This window comes from Lytechinus variegatus, chromosome 1, assembly GCF_018143015.1.
Source record: "Lytechinus variegatus isolate NC3 chromosome 1, Lvar_3.0, whole genome shotgun sequence".
In the NCBI taxonomy this organism is placed as follows: Eukaryota; Metazoa; Echinodermata; class Echinoidea; order Temnopleuroida; family Toxopneustidae; genus Lytechinus; species Lytechinus variegatus.
The window spans coordinates 11,076,703-11,095,016 of NC_054740.1; the positions used below are offsets into that span (position 1 = coordinate 11,076,703).

At 36.5% G+C, this 18,314-nt stretch overlaps 1 protein-coding gene across 2 annotated transcripts in view; it reads left to right on the plus strand.

Annotated features, from left to right (window-relative positions):
- The window catches only part of LOC121428539 (bifunctional epoxide hydrolase 2-like), a 64,732-nt gene that overhangs the window by 27,601 nt on the left and 18,817 nt on the right, over window positions 1-18,314 (plus strand). For both annotated transcript variants that reach the window (XR_005971810.1, XM_041625314.1), the window contains exons 3-7: window positions 1,170-1,323; window positions 6,312-6,502; window positions 12,457-12,579; window positions 13,574-13,642; window positions 17,270-17,365. Coding sequence is in view for 1 of the 2 variants with exons in the window: in XM_041625314.1 (XP_041481248.1) it covers window positions 1,170-1,323; window positions 6,312-6,502; window positions 12,457-12,579; window positions 13,574-13,642; window positions 17,270-17,365 (633 nt within the window). In the remaining variant the exon portion in view is untranslated. The remainder of the gene's footprint in view (window positions 1-1,169; window positions 1,324-6,311; window positions 6,503-12,456; window positions 12,580-13,573; window positions 13,643-17,269; window positions 17,366-18,314) is intronic.

The following is an 18,314-nucleotide window of genomic DNA, read 5'->3' on the forward strand; positions in this document are numbered from 1 at the left end:
TAGAACCTAATAAGTATGTGTCAAAATGCAACATGGGTAAATCGGATAACCAAAGGGAAGGAAGAAATGAATAATTAAAAAAAAACATAATCATTTAACATGTTTAATAGTCAAAGAAAGGTTTTATTCCCGTTGGAGGGAGGTTAATTAATTCCCCACATCCTGAAACACACAACGTCGGTGGGATATTCACTGGCCTTTATTTAAAGAAAAAAAATGCACTGGATATCAAGAAAGGTAATGACACATTTGAAGAATCGACCACCTGCGAACAAAAGGTGCCGTGGCCGAGTGGTCTAAGGCGCCTGGCTATACATAAAAAGTCCGGGTTCGATCCCCGGCCGCGGCACCTATGCCCGTGAGCAAGGCATTTCATATACAATGCTCTTTTATCCTGCTTTCAAATAAATGGAAATGTTATATGCATTATTGGTAACTTGGTGTGCACTTGTTAAAAAAAGCTCTGGCAAGAAAAAAAAACCCAAGGACACTCCAAAATGAATTTAAAAGTAACCTAGTTTGGAGGGTAACGGTTTAATAGCTAAAGCATTCAATATCGATTCGGACGAGTCGTCAAGAGGATGAAATTATAGTCTTAGGACCTTAAATGAAATTTAATTGGTGAATAAAAGCAAGAATGATTAGCTTCTTTGTCAGCAGCATACAGAGAGCTGAAGGAAGGTGAGAAAGTGGACCGGTCTCTTAAGCCCACCGCCCACTATCCCATTCGTTGCGATCCGAACATTTGAGATGAACATTCAAGCGGATAAAATCTTAGCGATCAGAGTTCAGAATAGTGGTAGGACTACTGAAATCGAATCTTAGTCAAATTCGATCCTACCTGTAGGAATAAAAGTATTTTAAATTTCAAATCGTAATGACGTCATCATCGGCTGCAACTTAAAGCCAATTTGGATTTACTCCGACCACAGGGCTTGCCGCAAAGTAAAATTATGATTTTATTATTCCTAATATAATGCTGAATTTGAAATAAAACAGGTCTACTTCTTGGAACCTTCATATTTAATGCAAAATATGATTTGTTTAAAAAATAATTGTATCGCTTCGGATAGCATATATTGTGCGCTGGGTTTTACACTATTTAGTCGAAAATTTACCCGAATTATTTGTTTTTGACCTTGCTTTCTCTCCCATCTCTTTTCTCCTAGTTTGCGACCGAATTCGAGCAGGAATGTAGGCGGGTAGCCGAGGAGCAGGGTTTGGTGATACCGGATAGGTTCAGTGCAACCGAGATGATCCATTTCAAAGATCCGGATCTTATTCCGGAGATGCTCAACGCTGTAGCCGTACTAAAAGAACACGGTACGATATCAGGCAATATTATGTATTATAATATGGTGATTTGGATCCTAATCAAATGATTGACTGAAAATATGTCGCGTGACAAGTCATTTGTTTTTAGCTAACAGGAAACTTTCTTTAATTGAGGAAGGTTTATAAAAGAACAATGATACACATCACTATCTTATTATACATAAATTATATGGATCCTAATCACAGGATTGGCTGAATTTTATCACGTGACGCGGCATTTATTTTTAGCTAACATGAGATATTGCTAATGACTTGTACTAATGTCCAGTTCTATTGCCCGGTCGGGGTTTATTAAAAACAAGGATACACATTACCATCTTACACATCATTTTGCTTTGGCATGTGCAGTGTTTACCTTAGAATTAAGGGTACCTCGTTTGTATAATTTTTTACTAATAACCTCGATGTTATGTGCTATTTAAAATTCAAATTCAAATTCAAATTTGAATTTAAACCCACACCAAACACTAAGGGGAGATTGAGACATTATATTGGACGTTATATGAATAGGAGAAAATGCATTTCTCGTTATAAATCGGGGGTAGCTTGTTGTGCACAATAGATATTAAACTATAGGACCAACCTGACAACCCCCATAATGAGGGCTTTACAACAGCAACAGCAGTTTAGCAGTCACATACTAGGCCAAAAATAACCCGAATGTCAATGTTTTCAACGCATGCATACACCTTAGTAATTAATTTGTCAGGTCTTGTCAAATAAATGTCAAATTTGAACAGATCCGAACCGAACAGCGGCAAATATTACAGGAAAGAGTATATTTTAGGACAGGGGGAAACGAGCATATACTAGAGCTTGCTGCTATAACAGTCAAGTTATAGACCCTGTCCCATAGACTGCAATGACTACGCATTTTATTTGTTCATTTCGTTCGCAGATACTCTGTAATTACCGTATAGGAAATACATGATTGGACATAACCTTCAACACTTTTTTACTTGTAAAAACACCTCTTAATTTCACGACAACTCCAATTTAAACTGAGGTCTCTCTGGCTGGGATCTCTGATTAGTTTCCTCTACTTCTGTGCATTGCATATAGGGTAAATTTTATTATTATGAAAGACCCCCCCCCCGCGCGAAATCGTTTGTATTTGGCCCATGATTTGGGATTATAAAATCTGTGCTTTCCAGCTTATGTCCTGGGGTGGTATTCTGAGGTCATTTTATCTTTAAAATATTTTATTTTATCTCTTAAAATGTAATTGGTATTCAGAGATGACATTTTATCACTCAGATAAAATTTACAATTTTATCTTGCATATAAATTTTATCTTGCGTAACTTTTAATGATACGCAACAAAACAGTACCTGCGTAGACAAAGGCATCGCGTATCTGGGTATTGCAACGCAGATGATGTGCTTGCGCCAAGATAGTTGGAAGAAAAAATAAAATAAACTTAAAAGAGGGTAGGGGCTATTTTATCTCTGCGACGTTGATTTCACCAATATTTCTAGGTGAATTAACCCCAAATGTTGACATGAAAATGAAGAAAAATTATATATTTATTAAGAATAACACCTTAACGTTATTCCTGTACAATAAGAAAGTATTTCATAAGACTTGTCTTTACTAATATTGTCTTTGAAATGATGCTTGAAAAGATGCGATACAGACCTCGAAAAAAGATGAGAGCATTGTCCTTTTTGTTAAAAAGAAATCTCTGTAAAGACGCGCGAGCGTATAGTGCAAGCGTATTTGAAGTCAAAATTGACGCAATCTCACCCCTTTGCCACACCTCCTTGTGGAATGGATTTCCATTGGTTGACTGACACGAAAGAGCTATAAAAGCGCGTTTCTAATTGGATATTGATTAAAAAGTAGGTGTGTCTTACAGAGATAAAATGAAGATAAAATGGTTCTCAGAATACCAATTTGGAGAGATTTTAAGGGCATTTTATCTCACTGATTTTAACGGAGATAAAATATTTTATTTTATCTGAGATAAAATGGATCTCAGAATACCACCCAGGGCTTTTAGCTCCGCCCAAGTTTAAGTTTCAGATGTTACGTGCTGCATAGAATGATATCGTTGACGTTGAATTATCTGTGAGCTACACCACGTAAAATAGGCAGTGCCATTGCAATTCTTCATCACTATGTAGGGCCGAAATTTAGAGCAGTTTACAACATACAAAAGAATTGATTTTAACATTTGGAATTAAGCAAAAAAAAAATCATTTCTTTTAACTGGAAGGTGCACTTTTTATTTTCTTTCCATGGCGTTTTAATAGACAGTAAACATAAAAATATTTTTGACTGAGTTTCAAAATTGATTGGAAATTGAAATTGTTTTTGAACACTATATACATGAGAAGCCGAAGTGTTGTCTTTATACAAAACGCCTATCAACAAAATCGCTCATATCAATTCGCACCATATAATGTATATAGGCATATACAATTTTTCATTGTCTCTGTATGCATACACAGGATTACTTTCGAACTATTCAGACGTTCAAATTGAAGGTATTTCCTTTCCCTTCTGTATAACTATTAAAAATACCTGTCATTCAAAGATAATTTCACCAAGGTTTCGTTATAATTCAACCCCATTTCTGAAATCACATTATATTGAACTAAAATCATGGAACTGCTGCGGCTGAAAAAAAATATTTGCTAATCCTGAAATGGTGCGAGCTTTCATTCTGCCTGGCTTCTTAAAAACACAAACAGCAGGAAATTTAAGCGGTTTTTAGAAAGGATGATTTCCTGATTAGAACATCCAATTATCTGGACTAAAAATAAAGTTAACCCTATTTGAACTATTAACTTGATGACGTAGTTGAATATGCGGGGGTTAATTTGATTACGTATCTCTTTCTTATGATGTCATACGTCCGATCTTCGACCATTGCGTTTCTGCTTTCGTCACTCCAGAAAAAAAAAATCGTTATCATATATTATCGAGATGTGAATCTCTAAGACAGGAAAAAAGACTCTCTGTCATCTGTCATCGAGATCGTATCGAATCAAATTAGAATCTTGCCACAAGAGTTCATTATGGTGCATTGTGGAGGGATAAATTCTGCTTTTACGTCATTTGATCATTTCAATTATCACTCATTATCAATTGAATCATTAAGGCAATTATTTGATTAAAATCATTTTAAAAACGCTTTTGAATATATAGCAAACTGTTAAACATAATTTGTTTGAAGAAGACGGTTTATCGAGTTTATCTAGGCTTAAGCTACTTTAAAGATTTTGATAAGCACATGGCAGATCCCGGGGCGGTGCCAAAGTTTTTTTGATATTGGGAGGTGTGGGGGCGACCTGAAAGTGAGTTATATCTCAATTAAATATAGCAGCGGTGATAAATTTCGATCTTTTTTCTCTCTTTTGATATCCTTTTTTTTCTTACTTCGATTTTCCTCCATTCTTTAAACTCTTCACTATGGTCATGCTACGGTATATTGGCGGTTTTCTCTGGCCCCCTGTGGAGCCAACCTCTTCAGATCACCTTTCAAAGATATAAAACGTTTATAATCTTCCCTGTCTCCTTTTTCTTTATTCTTAAAAAGAGAAAAGAATCTGCGAAGAATAATTATGTACAGATGTCGGTATATTTTTATGCCCCAGGAAAATTCTTGGATTATTTTCACCATTTCCATTGTGTCCCTGATCGGTCTATAAATTACAAAAAAATTGAAGAAAGGTTGTTTTTTTTATACTGCTCACTTTGTTTTACGACCCGCCACTATTATCATGTTCATAAATACGGATTCTATATTCTTACATCGACGATAGTTCAAATAGGGTGGAGCAATGATTACCAGTCATTTGAAGTAATACATTCCCTAACATTTCCATAATTTTTCTAACATCTGATGACTCATTTAACAGAAGTGTCACACCTTCTTTGGCGCTTGAACACTTGGTGGTTTCATTACCCTAAATTCCAAATAAAACGTCTAAGGGCACTAATTAACAATCCCTTGGTAGTTCCTTAATACGACAACCGACGTGCATAGTATACCTTGTTAATAATCTCTTAGTAACACCTGAACACCAACAAAAATACACCAATTATCAGAATGAGTTCTCACTTTTTTTTAAGAGTGCATGGTGAAATTATGGAGGTTGGGTTCAGATGACTCTGGCTCGGGTTAATTAGGGGTTCTCTAATTCGAGACCCAGCTTCCCAGTACTTCGGTCAAGAAAACTGCTAGATTTATATACTAACTACGCCTATACAGCTATACTACAAAAATACAGTCAATTCCACACTCATTTGCACGGCTAAATTTCATGAGCGCGATCGTTTGGATCGGGATTGGACAAAATAATACGAAGGGATCACAGTGTGTTCACAATGTGGAACTCAAAAGTGAAATCACCCTTCACACTGTTAGATCTGAACATTTCAACAGAGTGAATCGCATATTCACATCGTCGACCATGTGCGCACACTCTGAACAGTCACACTGTCGAGGTGTCCACAGTGTGAATATGTCTCCACACCGCAAAATATGAGCATTTTAACAGTGTGAATGATATTTTCACATAGCCCACAGTGTAAACACACTGTGATCATACTGTGTGACACTGTCTTCTTTCAAGCAGGGATAGTTTAGGGTTTTTGTGTGTTTGCCTGTTAGCCGTAAAAATATAAGTGAAACGGCTGAAGGTTTTATTTTGTTGTTAGACCTTTCCTGTGATAACTTCACAACAGTAGACCGAAGAATCGACCTTTTCCCTTACAATATAAACCACACAAACGGCGGCTTAAAGCAGACGACATTTTACAACGCATCACCACAATTTCATATTTACAATTCATTATGAATACATTATGAACAAAAAGATTAAAATTGATCAATTTGATCAGATAGTATTTTGAATATCATTATGCGATTATTATCATATTGTTATTCATGATTCATTGTTTCCTGTTAAGTCATGAAATTAAAGAGGAAATATGATTATTTTCTGTATTTTCCCTCCTTCCAACAGGTGTTAAGACATGTGCCCTCACAAACAACTACATTGACAACACCTCAAACCGAGCCTATGCAGCAGGCGGATTAACCGCGTTTACCCTCTACTTTGACGAATTTGTGGAATCGTGTCGGTTAGGTGTCCGAAAACCGGACCCGAGCATATTTCAGGAGGCTCTGTCGAGACTTGGCGCCGAAGCAAACCAGGTATGCAGTATATATATATAAATATATATACCTAAAATTCTCCGCTGCCCATATTTTCTGTATGTTTGTGTGTGGGTGTGTGTGTCTCTCTCTCTATTTGTCTATGTTTTTTTTTCAATCACCCTTCCTCTCTCTCTCCCTCTGGGGGTGTTTCACAAAGATTTAAGCATGACTTAAATGTCGACGCGTACATGATATGCAACGCACAATCTTATTGATCAATACGCAGTAGTGCGCGTCCTCTTGGCATGATCTGACCAATGCTGTCATGCCTTTTATACTGCGCGCAACTAGACATTTATGTGCGACTCTAAGTCATACTTAAATCTTTGTGAAACACACCCCTGGATTATAAAAAAAAATCACCTGTCGTCCTACTTTACTTTTTTACTTTCTCCCCTTTCTTTGCACCACCTCCTCCCCCCCCCCTCTCTCTCTGTATTAATCGTAAAAGTTTATATTTCTTTGTAGTATGCTTTATAAATGAAGTAAAGCCCGATGAAAAAAAAATGTGATTGAACTTTATTTGGCGCGTAATTATTTAGGGAATTTGAGAAACCACGACTTTTCTTCTTAAACGCGGATTTAAAAAGCATACACATTAAAACGTATTTTATCTAAATGATTGATCCTCATTATTTGAAAATGGGTATTTTCTTAATGGATAAACAAAACAAATGTAATATATCTAGATAAATAAATTTAAATGATTGTATTAGTAAGGTCACTAGTGCATGAAATACCAAATCTAGATTAGACTTGGTTTGCGCTGTATTTCTCAGATTACTCCGATTTCAGCATACAAAAAATGTCGGTCAAATGTATAAACCTACATGTGTTAACCATAACGCATCCAAGCTGTATGACCTACAAGTTCAATCGAGCCGAATGTAATGAATACTTGTTTCTAAGATCAGATGACGACACCTATAAGTGACCATAATAGAGTGCAAAGCACCTCGTACACTGTGTTGCCAATTTAGTGTCAATGGAAAAGAGAAAAGGATTCCCATAGGTATTTCGTGAGAAGTATTTCAAGTGACAGTTGTCCCATTTCAGTCGTTGCTGATAAAGTATAGTCCAAATAAATTTATAGAAAGAATGATGTGTAATTTTGTTCTATTCACATAATTTGTGAAGGAGAATTTTTTAAGATTGGACAGTCCTGACCAGGCGATTTTCTCGGGAGAGGACGAGCAAGGTCAAATTGGCCACGCCCAGTCAGAGATGCTGTTGCCATGGGTACCCCGCCACCCAAATACACTTAAGTCCGGGGCATGCTCGTTACTATATAATGTTCACGAATTTCTCCTTTTAGCAGGACATATGAATTCAAGCTCTAAATCTTTATTGAAGTCAACAATCCCTCAACTTTACATTAATCATTTATTCATTTTCTGTCTTCTACGAAAAAAGTCTATTATATTGTCACGAAGCGATACGGATTCTGATAATGTTGTGTAATAGGGTGAGAAATAAGATATTTTTTTAGAAATCCGAGTATTTGGATTTGATCTTTTTGATCTTAGGCTGAATAATTTGGTTCTTCTTTTATTCGAAAATATCCAAATACTAGCGGAAAATATCAACATTGTTGATGAATAGACTAGAAGTTGCATAATATCATGGAAAATAATGAGCAGATATAATACATGCAGCATATACAAAGTATACGCAAAAACCGTAGTGAACTATGTACGTCAGAAAACTGAGCATTGAATACAAGTATAGCCTATTGGGCGGCCTACCTGTCAACATTTGTTAAGGGCCTACATATTTTTTTATTCATGTACATGCAGATTCACAAAGCCTCACTGCAAAAACTGTGGTGTTATTTTAACACTAATCCGGAATCTATTTATTTATTTATTTATTTATTTATTTCACATCTTTATCCAGAGTAGCCTGTTCAGCTTTATACAAACAAATATGCAAAATTACACAATATATACAATTAAAATATTCATTAAAAATCGCTGGTCTTCCACAGGGCTCTGCATAAATACCAAAAAACATATATTTCATAACATAAAGAAAACATAAGTAAAGAAAATATATATACACATCAGAATAAGATTTGGAATGAGAAAGTAAAAGGACATGGTAAGATAGGAAGAAAGAGATAGAGAGAGAGAAAGGGCCAGAGGTAAACAGAGAGAGAGTTCAGGAGCAAAGGTAATTATGTAATATTTGACCAGTCAGGCATATTCTTAAGAATAGCATAAGATAGCATAGGATAAAAACCAAATCGAGGAAGTGATCATACATTTCTAATAAAACACAATACATGTAGCATGTGCTGTAAGTATGAGAAGTGATGTCATATTCTTATCTGTGATTATATCATTTTAGGAGTAATTTAAAGGAGGCTGGCCGCTTTTCTAGTCGCGTAGCGTCCGGAAGGTTGTTCCACTTTGTGGCACCTGAATAAAGGAAAGAATATTGATAAAAAGAGGTGGAACATTTTGGGAGTCTCAAAATCAGTTTATTTGATCGTCTAGAGTTCCTCATTAGTACGGTGTCTAGAAGTACAATTCTACGTGAAAGTATAGGTGGGGCAAGTTCATGAATTATTTTAAACATTGTGCAGCAGGCAGATTTCCAAAAGAGTTTGTCCAATGTTGGCCAAGATAATTTATTAAATACTTCATTGGACGGGGTTTCCCAAGTTAAGTGTGAAATTAAGTATGCTGCCCTTTTATGTAGGCGATTAAGGATATCGTAATTGACATCGCTTCTCCCTGTCCACACATTGCAACAATAAAGAATATGGGGCACTATATACCCCCAGTAAATCTGTGACAATTATGACCACACCAGATAAGTGTTAAATTAACACCGGTTTGGCTTTGGACTAATTCCAGATAAGCGTTTATACAACATCAATTAGTGTCAAAACTGCATCGATCTAATTTCAAACTGGTGTTGTTTCACACCTCTCTGGTGCATAAGGTCATACATAGATTCCGGACTGGTGTTAAATTAACACCGCAGTTTTGGTCGTGCTGACGAACACACAATCTACTAGTACTTGAACAAAAAATGCATAAACATATATAGGGACAGGGGTAATGCACAATATTATTTTCGAAGTTGTGACCCCTCCATTCTGAATCTTGAAAAGCTCAACATGCTCAAGGAGTATCAAATTCAAACCACTTTTAATATTTATTGGCATGAGAGGAAACAGAATAAGGTTGTATATAAACTCAATGTTTGTTTTGGCAGCCTTTGTTAGCATATTACTTAAATTACTATTTCTGATTATGTTTCAGATCGCAGCTTTGTTTTCGTCTCGTAACTACTAGTGATATAGACATAGCGGGGAAAGTAATTCTGCACTTTTTGGGGCACTTTCAAACGAAAATTTCGATGGGGTATATTCAATGGGGATGGCAAATGTTCGAATAGCTTAGTTTACCTGTAGGCACATCACTTCAGAAAACTCAGATATAATTATATTTGACGTTCTTTATTGTAAATTTCGTCATAGGACAAAATAATGAAAAATGTATGAACCATGATTGCAGCAGGTTGTTCCATATTTGATTGCAAATCAGCGTTTTATTAAGAACAATCAGGGCCCCGTCTTACAAAGTGTTAACTCGGGTATTGATTTGACACCAGCCCGGAATCTTACGTCAACACACGGTGTCCACACACTGTAAAAAATGAAGTGCTAATTTAGCACTTAAATTGCTTGTATAGTGACTGCACTACGAGTGCTGATTTTTCTAGTTTAAATTTGAACTAAAAAATCAGCACTCGTAGTGCAGTCACTATGCAAGCACTTTAAGTGCTAAATTAGCACTTCATTTTTAACAGTGCACCAGAGAAGTATTTAAACAAAACCAGTTTGGAATCAAACCGATGCTGTTTTAATACTAATTTGTTTAGTATAAACACCTATCTGGTGTTAGACCAAAAACGAATCTGTTGTTTAACATTTTCTCTGGTGTAGACATATATAGATTCTGGGCTGGTGTAAATCAACACCAGAGTTTTTGCAGTGTACGATTGATCCGATCAACCTCAAGTACATGGAAATCCAACAATGCCATACTTTTTTTTCTTTAGGAGATTTGTACAATGTCCTTTAAAAACAAAACAAGAAGCATACTGGATTGTCAAGAAAAATGTGAATGTATGAATATACATCAGTTATAGACAAACAAATTGAACAAACATATTATTTGACGTTGTTGGCTTTCCAGCGATGAAGAAAAGGGCGAGATGGGAAAATAAGGGAGAAAGAGGGAATAAAAAGGGAAAGAAGAGAGAGAGAAAAAGAAATAAAAAACGAAAGAAAGAAAGGAAGGACGAAAGAAAAAAAAGGAAGAATGATACATAGATAGAAAGAAAAAAGAAAAAAAGAAGGGAAGGGTCAAAGAGAAAGAGGAAAACAAAATGAAAATATAATAAAAAAGGAAAGAGGAAAATCAGAGAGAGAGAATGGGACGGGAAAGACAAAGTTTGATTAGATAAACCTGTGTGTTGGTGTAATTAAAGATGTCTGAGATGTTGGAAAATGATAAATTATCTGTAACGCAAGCGCAGGGCTGTTGGAATGATGCCTGTCGTGAAAATGATAAACTGTCGGGTCACGCAGTGCTTAGAATGTCCAATCATGCCAATTTTCTGGTCGGAAATCAATCAATCTGCTCTTCATGGTTACAATCGAGTTTTTAGGTCTAGATATAAAATATTCTAGCTCGCACTTCGCGCTCGCATTTTTTTTATAGATTGGTAAAATATGTATTCTATTCATGGATCCGGCGAACAGTCTTTAACAGGTCTTTTTGCAATCCAGTATATTAAAAATTTCATCTCGCGCTTCGCGCTTGCATTGGATCGTTTAGCTAGATACGCATTTAGTTTAAGATTACAAAAGCAGCTCGAAATGTTCAATTTTCAAGTCTAAATATATAAAACATTCGAAAATTTGAGTTTACGCTTCTCGTTCGCATGGTAAATTTATATTCAGGCCACATGAAATACTATCTTTTTTCTAAGAATGAACATTTTCGGACTAACCCCTAAAATTAAAAAGAAAAAAAAATCAGATGTTGGCGGCCGTGACGGGGAAAATATGAATGAAAGTATTTTTGCCCCCCCCCCTATTGATGAAAGATGGGCTGTGACACCATGACTCTGTTGCAGGACGTCGGTAATCGGGACCTCGATATCCCCCCCCCCCTCACGGGAAAAGGCCTAGCGACGCCACTGCATGGATATCAAATAAATTGTATCGCGTTATTGGCATGTCAGTCTTTATATTGTCCATACCTTTCAATGAGCCAAGTAGGCCTTAATAAAATGCTAAATATATGAATCAGACATGTCATGCAGAGTAAAATAGAAACAAAATAGTGGAATTAGTTTTTGAGAGTGGATTCATGCTGTGACCGAGGGTTTTTGGAGGTTTTTATGAAGGCTAAAGGAAAAAGCTAACAAGAACGAGACACAAATTGAAAACCCGAACAAAACAGAATAGAATAATCCTACCAACATCAGGCGAGAACTTGTAATCCGTTTACCGCCGGATTTACCTGCAATTATCGTGATTATCAGTGATATATTATGTAAACTATTTTCCCCATGCTGAGAAAGTGTATCATTTAAAATCATCTGATCATCTTAAAAAGATGCTAAAATCTATATATCACTCATCTTTTCACTTCTGTAGTGACTTATAAAAAATATGCAGATCAATACTGTCACAAAGTCTTACAAAGATTGAAGTCGAACAGAATTTTAGTACAAAATCTTTAAAAAAAAATACAATTAGCTAATCATCAAGAAAAAAACCCATGAAACTGAGATGCGGGTTTTTTTTTAGTTGCGAGATGAATTCAATTTGATTGCCCATTTTGAGATTAGATTACAACTTCAAAACATTCATGGACATTTTTTTCTCCTTTGATTGACTTTCAATATCATTCTTATTACTATAGGCTGTTTTCTTGGACGATTCTGAAGTAAACACTAAGGCAGCCGAAGCTCTGGGGATGTCCACCATCTTGGTCGATGAATCGAAAAGTGCTCTAGAACAGCTCAAAATCATGACTGGAATTGATGTGAGTTTACAAAGCGTTATAGCGTTATTCACGCTTATATTTATCGATAATTAACGATACAAGGGCGTGTAGGCGTTCAAACGGGTGTGTGTGTGTGTGGGGGGGTGGATTAAGATGATGGGTGTATGGGCGCGTGTGTGTAAGTTTAGGGTTGTGTGAGGGGATAATGTGAGAGTTTCGGGGGTGTATGCGTGGGTGAGCTTGAGGGCAAATGAGGGTGTGTGCGTGTGTGCGCGCTGTAGGATGTGTAATTATGTGAGAGGGCGTAACGATGCGTATCTGCGTGAGGATGAGTGCGAGCATGGTACGGGGGTGTATGTGTGAGGGAATATATTAGGGTGTGTGTAAGGGTGTGCGTATGAGTGTGTGCGTTAGGGTGAGCGAGGGTGGGTGTGTGCGTGCGACGACTAGGGAGGTTAGTGTGGAAAGGGTGTGTGTACATGTGTAATGCTCGGATTGTCAATCTGTAAACTTAAACATGATCTATGACATCGCATTAACGTATTGCCATAGTCACACTAGACGAAACCGATTCAAAACTGTCCGATGATGCGACATTGAGAATAACTGTGTAGTTTTCATCCAAAGCACACATTATTGGTTTAAAACTACCCAGAATTGGATAAAGTTTCAACCAATAATTGTGTGGACAGCAGGGGCCGCGGAACGGTTTTTAAAGTGGGGGGCTGACCATGCAAAAAATCACATGTTTTTTTTACGTTTTTGTACACGGACTTGGAAAAGAGGGGGGCTGACCCCCCCCCCCCCCCCGCTTCCGCGGCCCATGGACATTATGCTGCCCAACATTTTTTATAGTGTAGGCGTGACAGTCACAATCATAACTCGTATTCTATCGCCAGAACAAATAGATATGTATCTAACATATCACTGACACATACTAAAAGGGGAAAACCCCTATATCATGTTGACCTCTCCTAGCTGTCTAGCACTCTGGCGACCATGTCAATATCAATCGTCATTTTCTTTTCCCCAGGTCTTCAAGCAAGCCGGACCTATCACCGTTGATTCCGAAGAGGTCACACACAGTTACGTCACAACCAGGGTAAGACCGGTAATTCATGATATGACAAAGCACATTCTCGTAAAATAGTGTTACAGAAAGATCGATCTAGTAAGCCTGGGGAGTGTTGCATTGCCTTGTCAGTGATGATTAGCTCTGAGCCAATCAGATGCAAGGATTTCAGTAGCTTATCACGGTAACCAGAGAAAGAAAATCACTGTATATGTTTCATGAAATCCTCCCCGTGTTAGAAGGGTTATTCAGCCAATAAAGTTTATTGTTAAGTTTAGTCATTTCAATAATTCATTAATTTTTGTCATGTTTATGAGAATGATGAAGAAAACATGTATCAAGCTGTTTCCTAGCATGATTCATGACACCTAGAAAAACGAATGTAGATCAACAATAATAAGAATAGACTAATCCTTGTTGGCCTACTTATATTTTTAGACATAAGATGGTAATCCGTGGGACCGGGTGGGTGTTTCATAAAGCCGTTCGTAAGATAAGAACGACTTTAAGAACGACTGGTGATCCTTTCTTTTGGTAAATGGTATACACCATAGGCGATGGTTTAGCGCGTAAGAAAGGATCACCAGTCGTTCTTAAAGTCACTCTTAACTTACGAACAGCTTTATGAAACGGCCCCCTGGTTGCACTAAAAGTTACAATCAAATGCAAACCCTTAAATCAAACTCATATTTATTTTCAACCAACCAGGGGCGCGTACACAGTATAAGCTGAGCTTTTATACATTTTTTACATAGATGGGATTAAACACAACTCATTGTGAGATGCGTCCCTAGGCAGATATCCATGTCAGTAAGCCAGATCTATCTGAATGTGTTTCCTCTCATTTATTATTCTTAAAATCACTATAGATTAAAAACCAAAATCACTGTCATCCTGATCACGGGCGAGGTCATATCCTTGGTATCAGAATCTTTTAGGTTTTATCGTTAATCTCAAAGTATATATATCAGGCTGGGACGTTTACAAAATATTGCTTTGGATTTAAATACATCATTTATTTTGTTCGGACCCTTCTCACTCTGCAGAAGGTCTGGCTTTCATTACTAACATCTAACGATCCAAGATATTATCACCCAATATCGTGTTACACATCTAGTTAACCAGATTGATTTTTCTTTTTTATGTATTGTTTTAATAAACCTCTCTGGGGTGATAATTCTGACGAATGAAATAAAACATTATATATTCGTTTCCGGGCGAGATAAAGATCGGTCCATTTTTATGCAGTTTTCTCGGAGGGAAACCGCATCCTATTAAGCGGTTGAACGTGAACTTTTAGCCCAGTAAACTTGGGGTCTTTACTATTCCTCAGCGACGACACATATTTCTTTATTCACAGTGATTGTTATAAGGTATATTATCGCTATATAGTAACTGTTTCAACATAATTATCGCTGGTTAAAAGACAAGTCAGTTTGACCCCTACATAGAGATTATTGAGATCGAGAAAAATATAGTTGTTTTGTTTCTTTGTCACAATAAATAGTTCGTCATCTATTGCCAACTACTATTCCCCTATATGGTACAAAATTATCCAACTAACTATATATATATATATGTATATATATATTTACATGTATATATATATATATTTATATATATATATATATATATATATAGTTATACTGCTTGAAAATATGTGCTTCACATAACGTATCAATCATGAAAATTGAGTTTTCTTTTCGTTTCACATAATTTAAGTCGCTGTCATTATCAGATTCTTACAAGCGCAAACTTTTTCGATCCAATAAAAAAGAATCATGGTTGGTCCTTGGTCTAATTGAAAAAAAAAGAGGTTTAAGGTTTGGGTCGCCTCTATGTTAAGTAATATGTCCGAATTGTCTAGAAATACTGTAAGTATCGGTTTATCTTTATTCTCTTGAAGTCAGTCATTCTGTGTTACTTTGATTAAATCTTTGGATTGAAACATCGTTATAAACAGACGACTAAGCTTCAAACGGCTTTCTTCGTTCCTAAAATCGGACTCCAGTAATTCGATTAGAAAGAGAGGTTTTGGAGGAAGGAAACAATCAAATCAGAATGGGAAAGGTTGATGGATATTAAATGTCTAGTTTAACAGGATAGGTAAACCCTTGATATTGAGCAAAGATTGGGATTATTGAGAGAAGCTGGAATCTCTTTAAAAAAGAAACAGATTTATCTACTAGGTTAAAAAAGTGAATCGACAGCACGACCCAGAACGCCTAAGAAATATTGGTAAATAAAGTGCAAATTGATCTTCTATCATGTCTATGCGAAAGCATTAAGGTTTATGTTTTGAGGAATAACTGTCAACTTAGTCAATATCTGGTCAGGAGGTATCGATATATTTTCTGTGTTTGTCAAAAGTAGTTATTAGTTATGATAGTTATATATGCACAGTATATATCCCGTCATAATAAACAACTATTAAATATGATCCAATAGCCCTTGGGAACAGAAGGTTAACGTTACCCGTTGTGATGCACATTAACTGTATTGATTAAGGTCAATACAGTATGTGGTCAAGGTGGCTAAAAATTATACAGTGTTCATCTCATCAAAATGTGCAAGTAAACAACTTGATCGGTTAACAAAGTGTGACAAAATTAATAAATTAGAACGTCATTATTTACCATGTTTACTAGATTAACTAATGTCCTAGTATTTATCAAGGGCCATGAAATGTGGTTTTGCTTTTCCATGCCATGCCACACGTGCTCCCATTTTCAACCCTTTCAATCAGTGATTTTCCAACTCATTGATCTTATGAAACTCGTAATTATCATGTTAATGATAAGGGTCGGTGATCGTTACAATAATATTGAGTGAAACTGAAGCAAAGCTGAAGAAGGGTCAGAAAACCTTTCGCATAATTTATGACGTTTCTGAGACCACGTGTATCATCATGTGGCGATACTGTTCTTTGGCATGTTGATTGCTCGTCATTGCATTGGCCGATCGTGCACTAAAACGGGGCATTGAGCTGATGATACAGCTGTTTGGGCATCTCCGGAGCCTTGTTAATTAGAAGAAATTAGACGCTAACGTAATCGTCAGGATTTGGCTCAATACCATTTTGCGAGTCACTATTCTAGTTCTGCCACAATTCAAAGGGGAGAGAGACGGAGAGATTAAAAACAGAGAGAGACATGAAGCGGGGGATAGGGAAGACAGTTTGACTTAATAACATTCAAATAATCACGTTATAATTAGTGAGGAAAACTGGGAGCAATTATTCATTCACTCATAGCTTCCTTAGCAGATTGTGTTGAAGGTTGAAACGATAGAAAATACCGCGAGAAACCTTTTTTTTTGACTTATTCGAATGGTGCAACTATAATCATTGATTATGAAACACAATCATGGTCAGAATCCAAATTTGACCCTAATATTCAAATAGAAGAGGATTTGACCAATGACAAAATAATTACCATGTCTGCAGCGGTGCCCGGGTATAAAGTAGTGATAAGTAGAGAAAAAGCAGCTTCTGATGTACTTTGGTCAAAATTCAGGCCACAATGAATCCACCGGGATAGAAATTTACAATAAAGTTCCAAGTATCCGCAATATCCTAATAGAAACATGACTTCGTTTTTTATAGACGTCAAGTTTGTACTCTCTCACTTTTTCTCATAATTTTGTGTTGTTTTTCAGAGTAAAGTTCGGTTTCATTTCGCTGAGCTTGGAAACGGGCCTCCTGTGCTTCTGTGCCACGACTTTGAAGAAGACTGGGAGGCATGGAGAAGTCAGGTAACTCTGATGATGAAAGAATCCAGATGATAGTAATCCAGATTAAACAAGTTGAAACCAGACATACATAAAAGCAGCACGAGATTCAACTAGTTCAAATCAATTCAAACCAAACATACTGATAATCAACACCAGATTTATCAGATTAAGACAAACCACTTCGAACCAGACCAACTGCACCAAACCAGGCATTTATACCGAAACAATAACACCAGATTAAACCAGTTCAAACATTTTCAAGCCAAACAATACCAGACCAAACCAGGCATCTATTTATACCTAATCAATACCACATCAAACCAGTTCAATCGTGTTCAAGCCAGACAAAACCGGACCAAACCAAGCATCTATATGATATAATCAACTCCAAATTAAACCAGTTCGAACCAGTTCAAGCCAGACCTAACCAGACCTTTAGCATTTAAAATCACACAACAGTAGTTTAAACCAAATAAAATCTGTGCCGGTAATTGAAAAAAAAATCTTTGAAAAATTTAATTGAACAAACAAGGATTTGCAGCTAAGAACCCTGGAATTTCTGAATAAAATTGCCGGCGGTCCTGGGCATATAACACCGACAGAGCTTGATCCTGAGGCCGAGTTAGAAACAGAGACGATATGCAATGAACATTGGAGAAACAATTACCGGAAAAGTGGTTTCTTCTCTACGTCATATTTAAGAATTTAACAGCGAGACTTCGAATCTGTAAGATTTGGAACACAGATTAGGTTTAGATGATAGCCATATTTCACCACGGGTGTTGACATATCGAGAAAAAGAAATATTATAAAGGGGTTTGTGGTAGGAAACTGATTCTCAGCGCCATGAAGCAGGGTTCTTGCTTATTATTCAACTTTTGTTCAGACTGAATAATACATAAATTGTAATCATGATGATCATTTAATTCTTGAGGGCGTTTTTTTTTTTTTTTGGGGGGGGGGAGGGGTG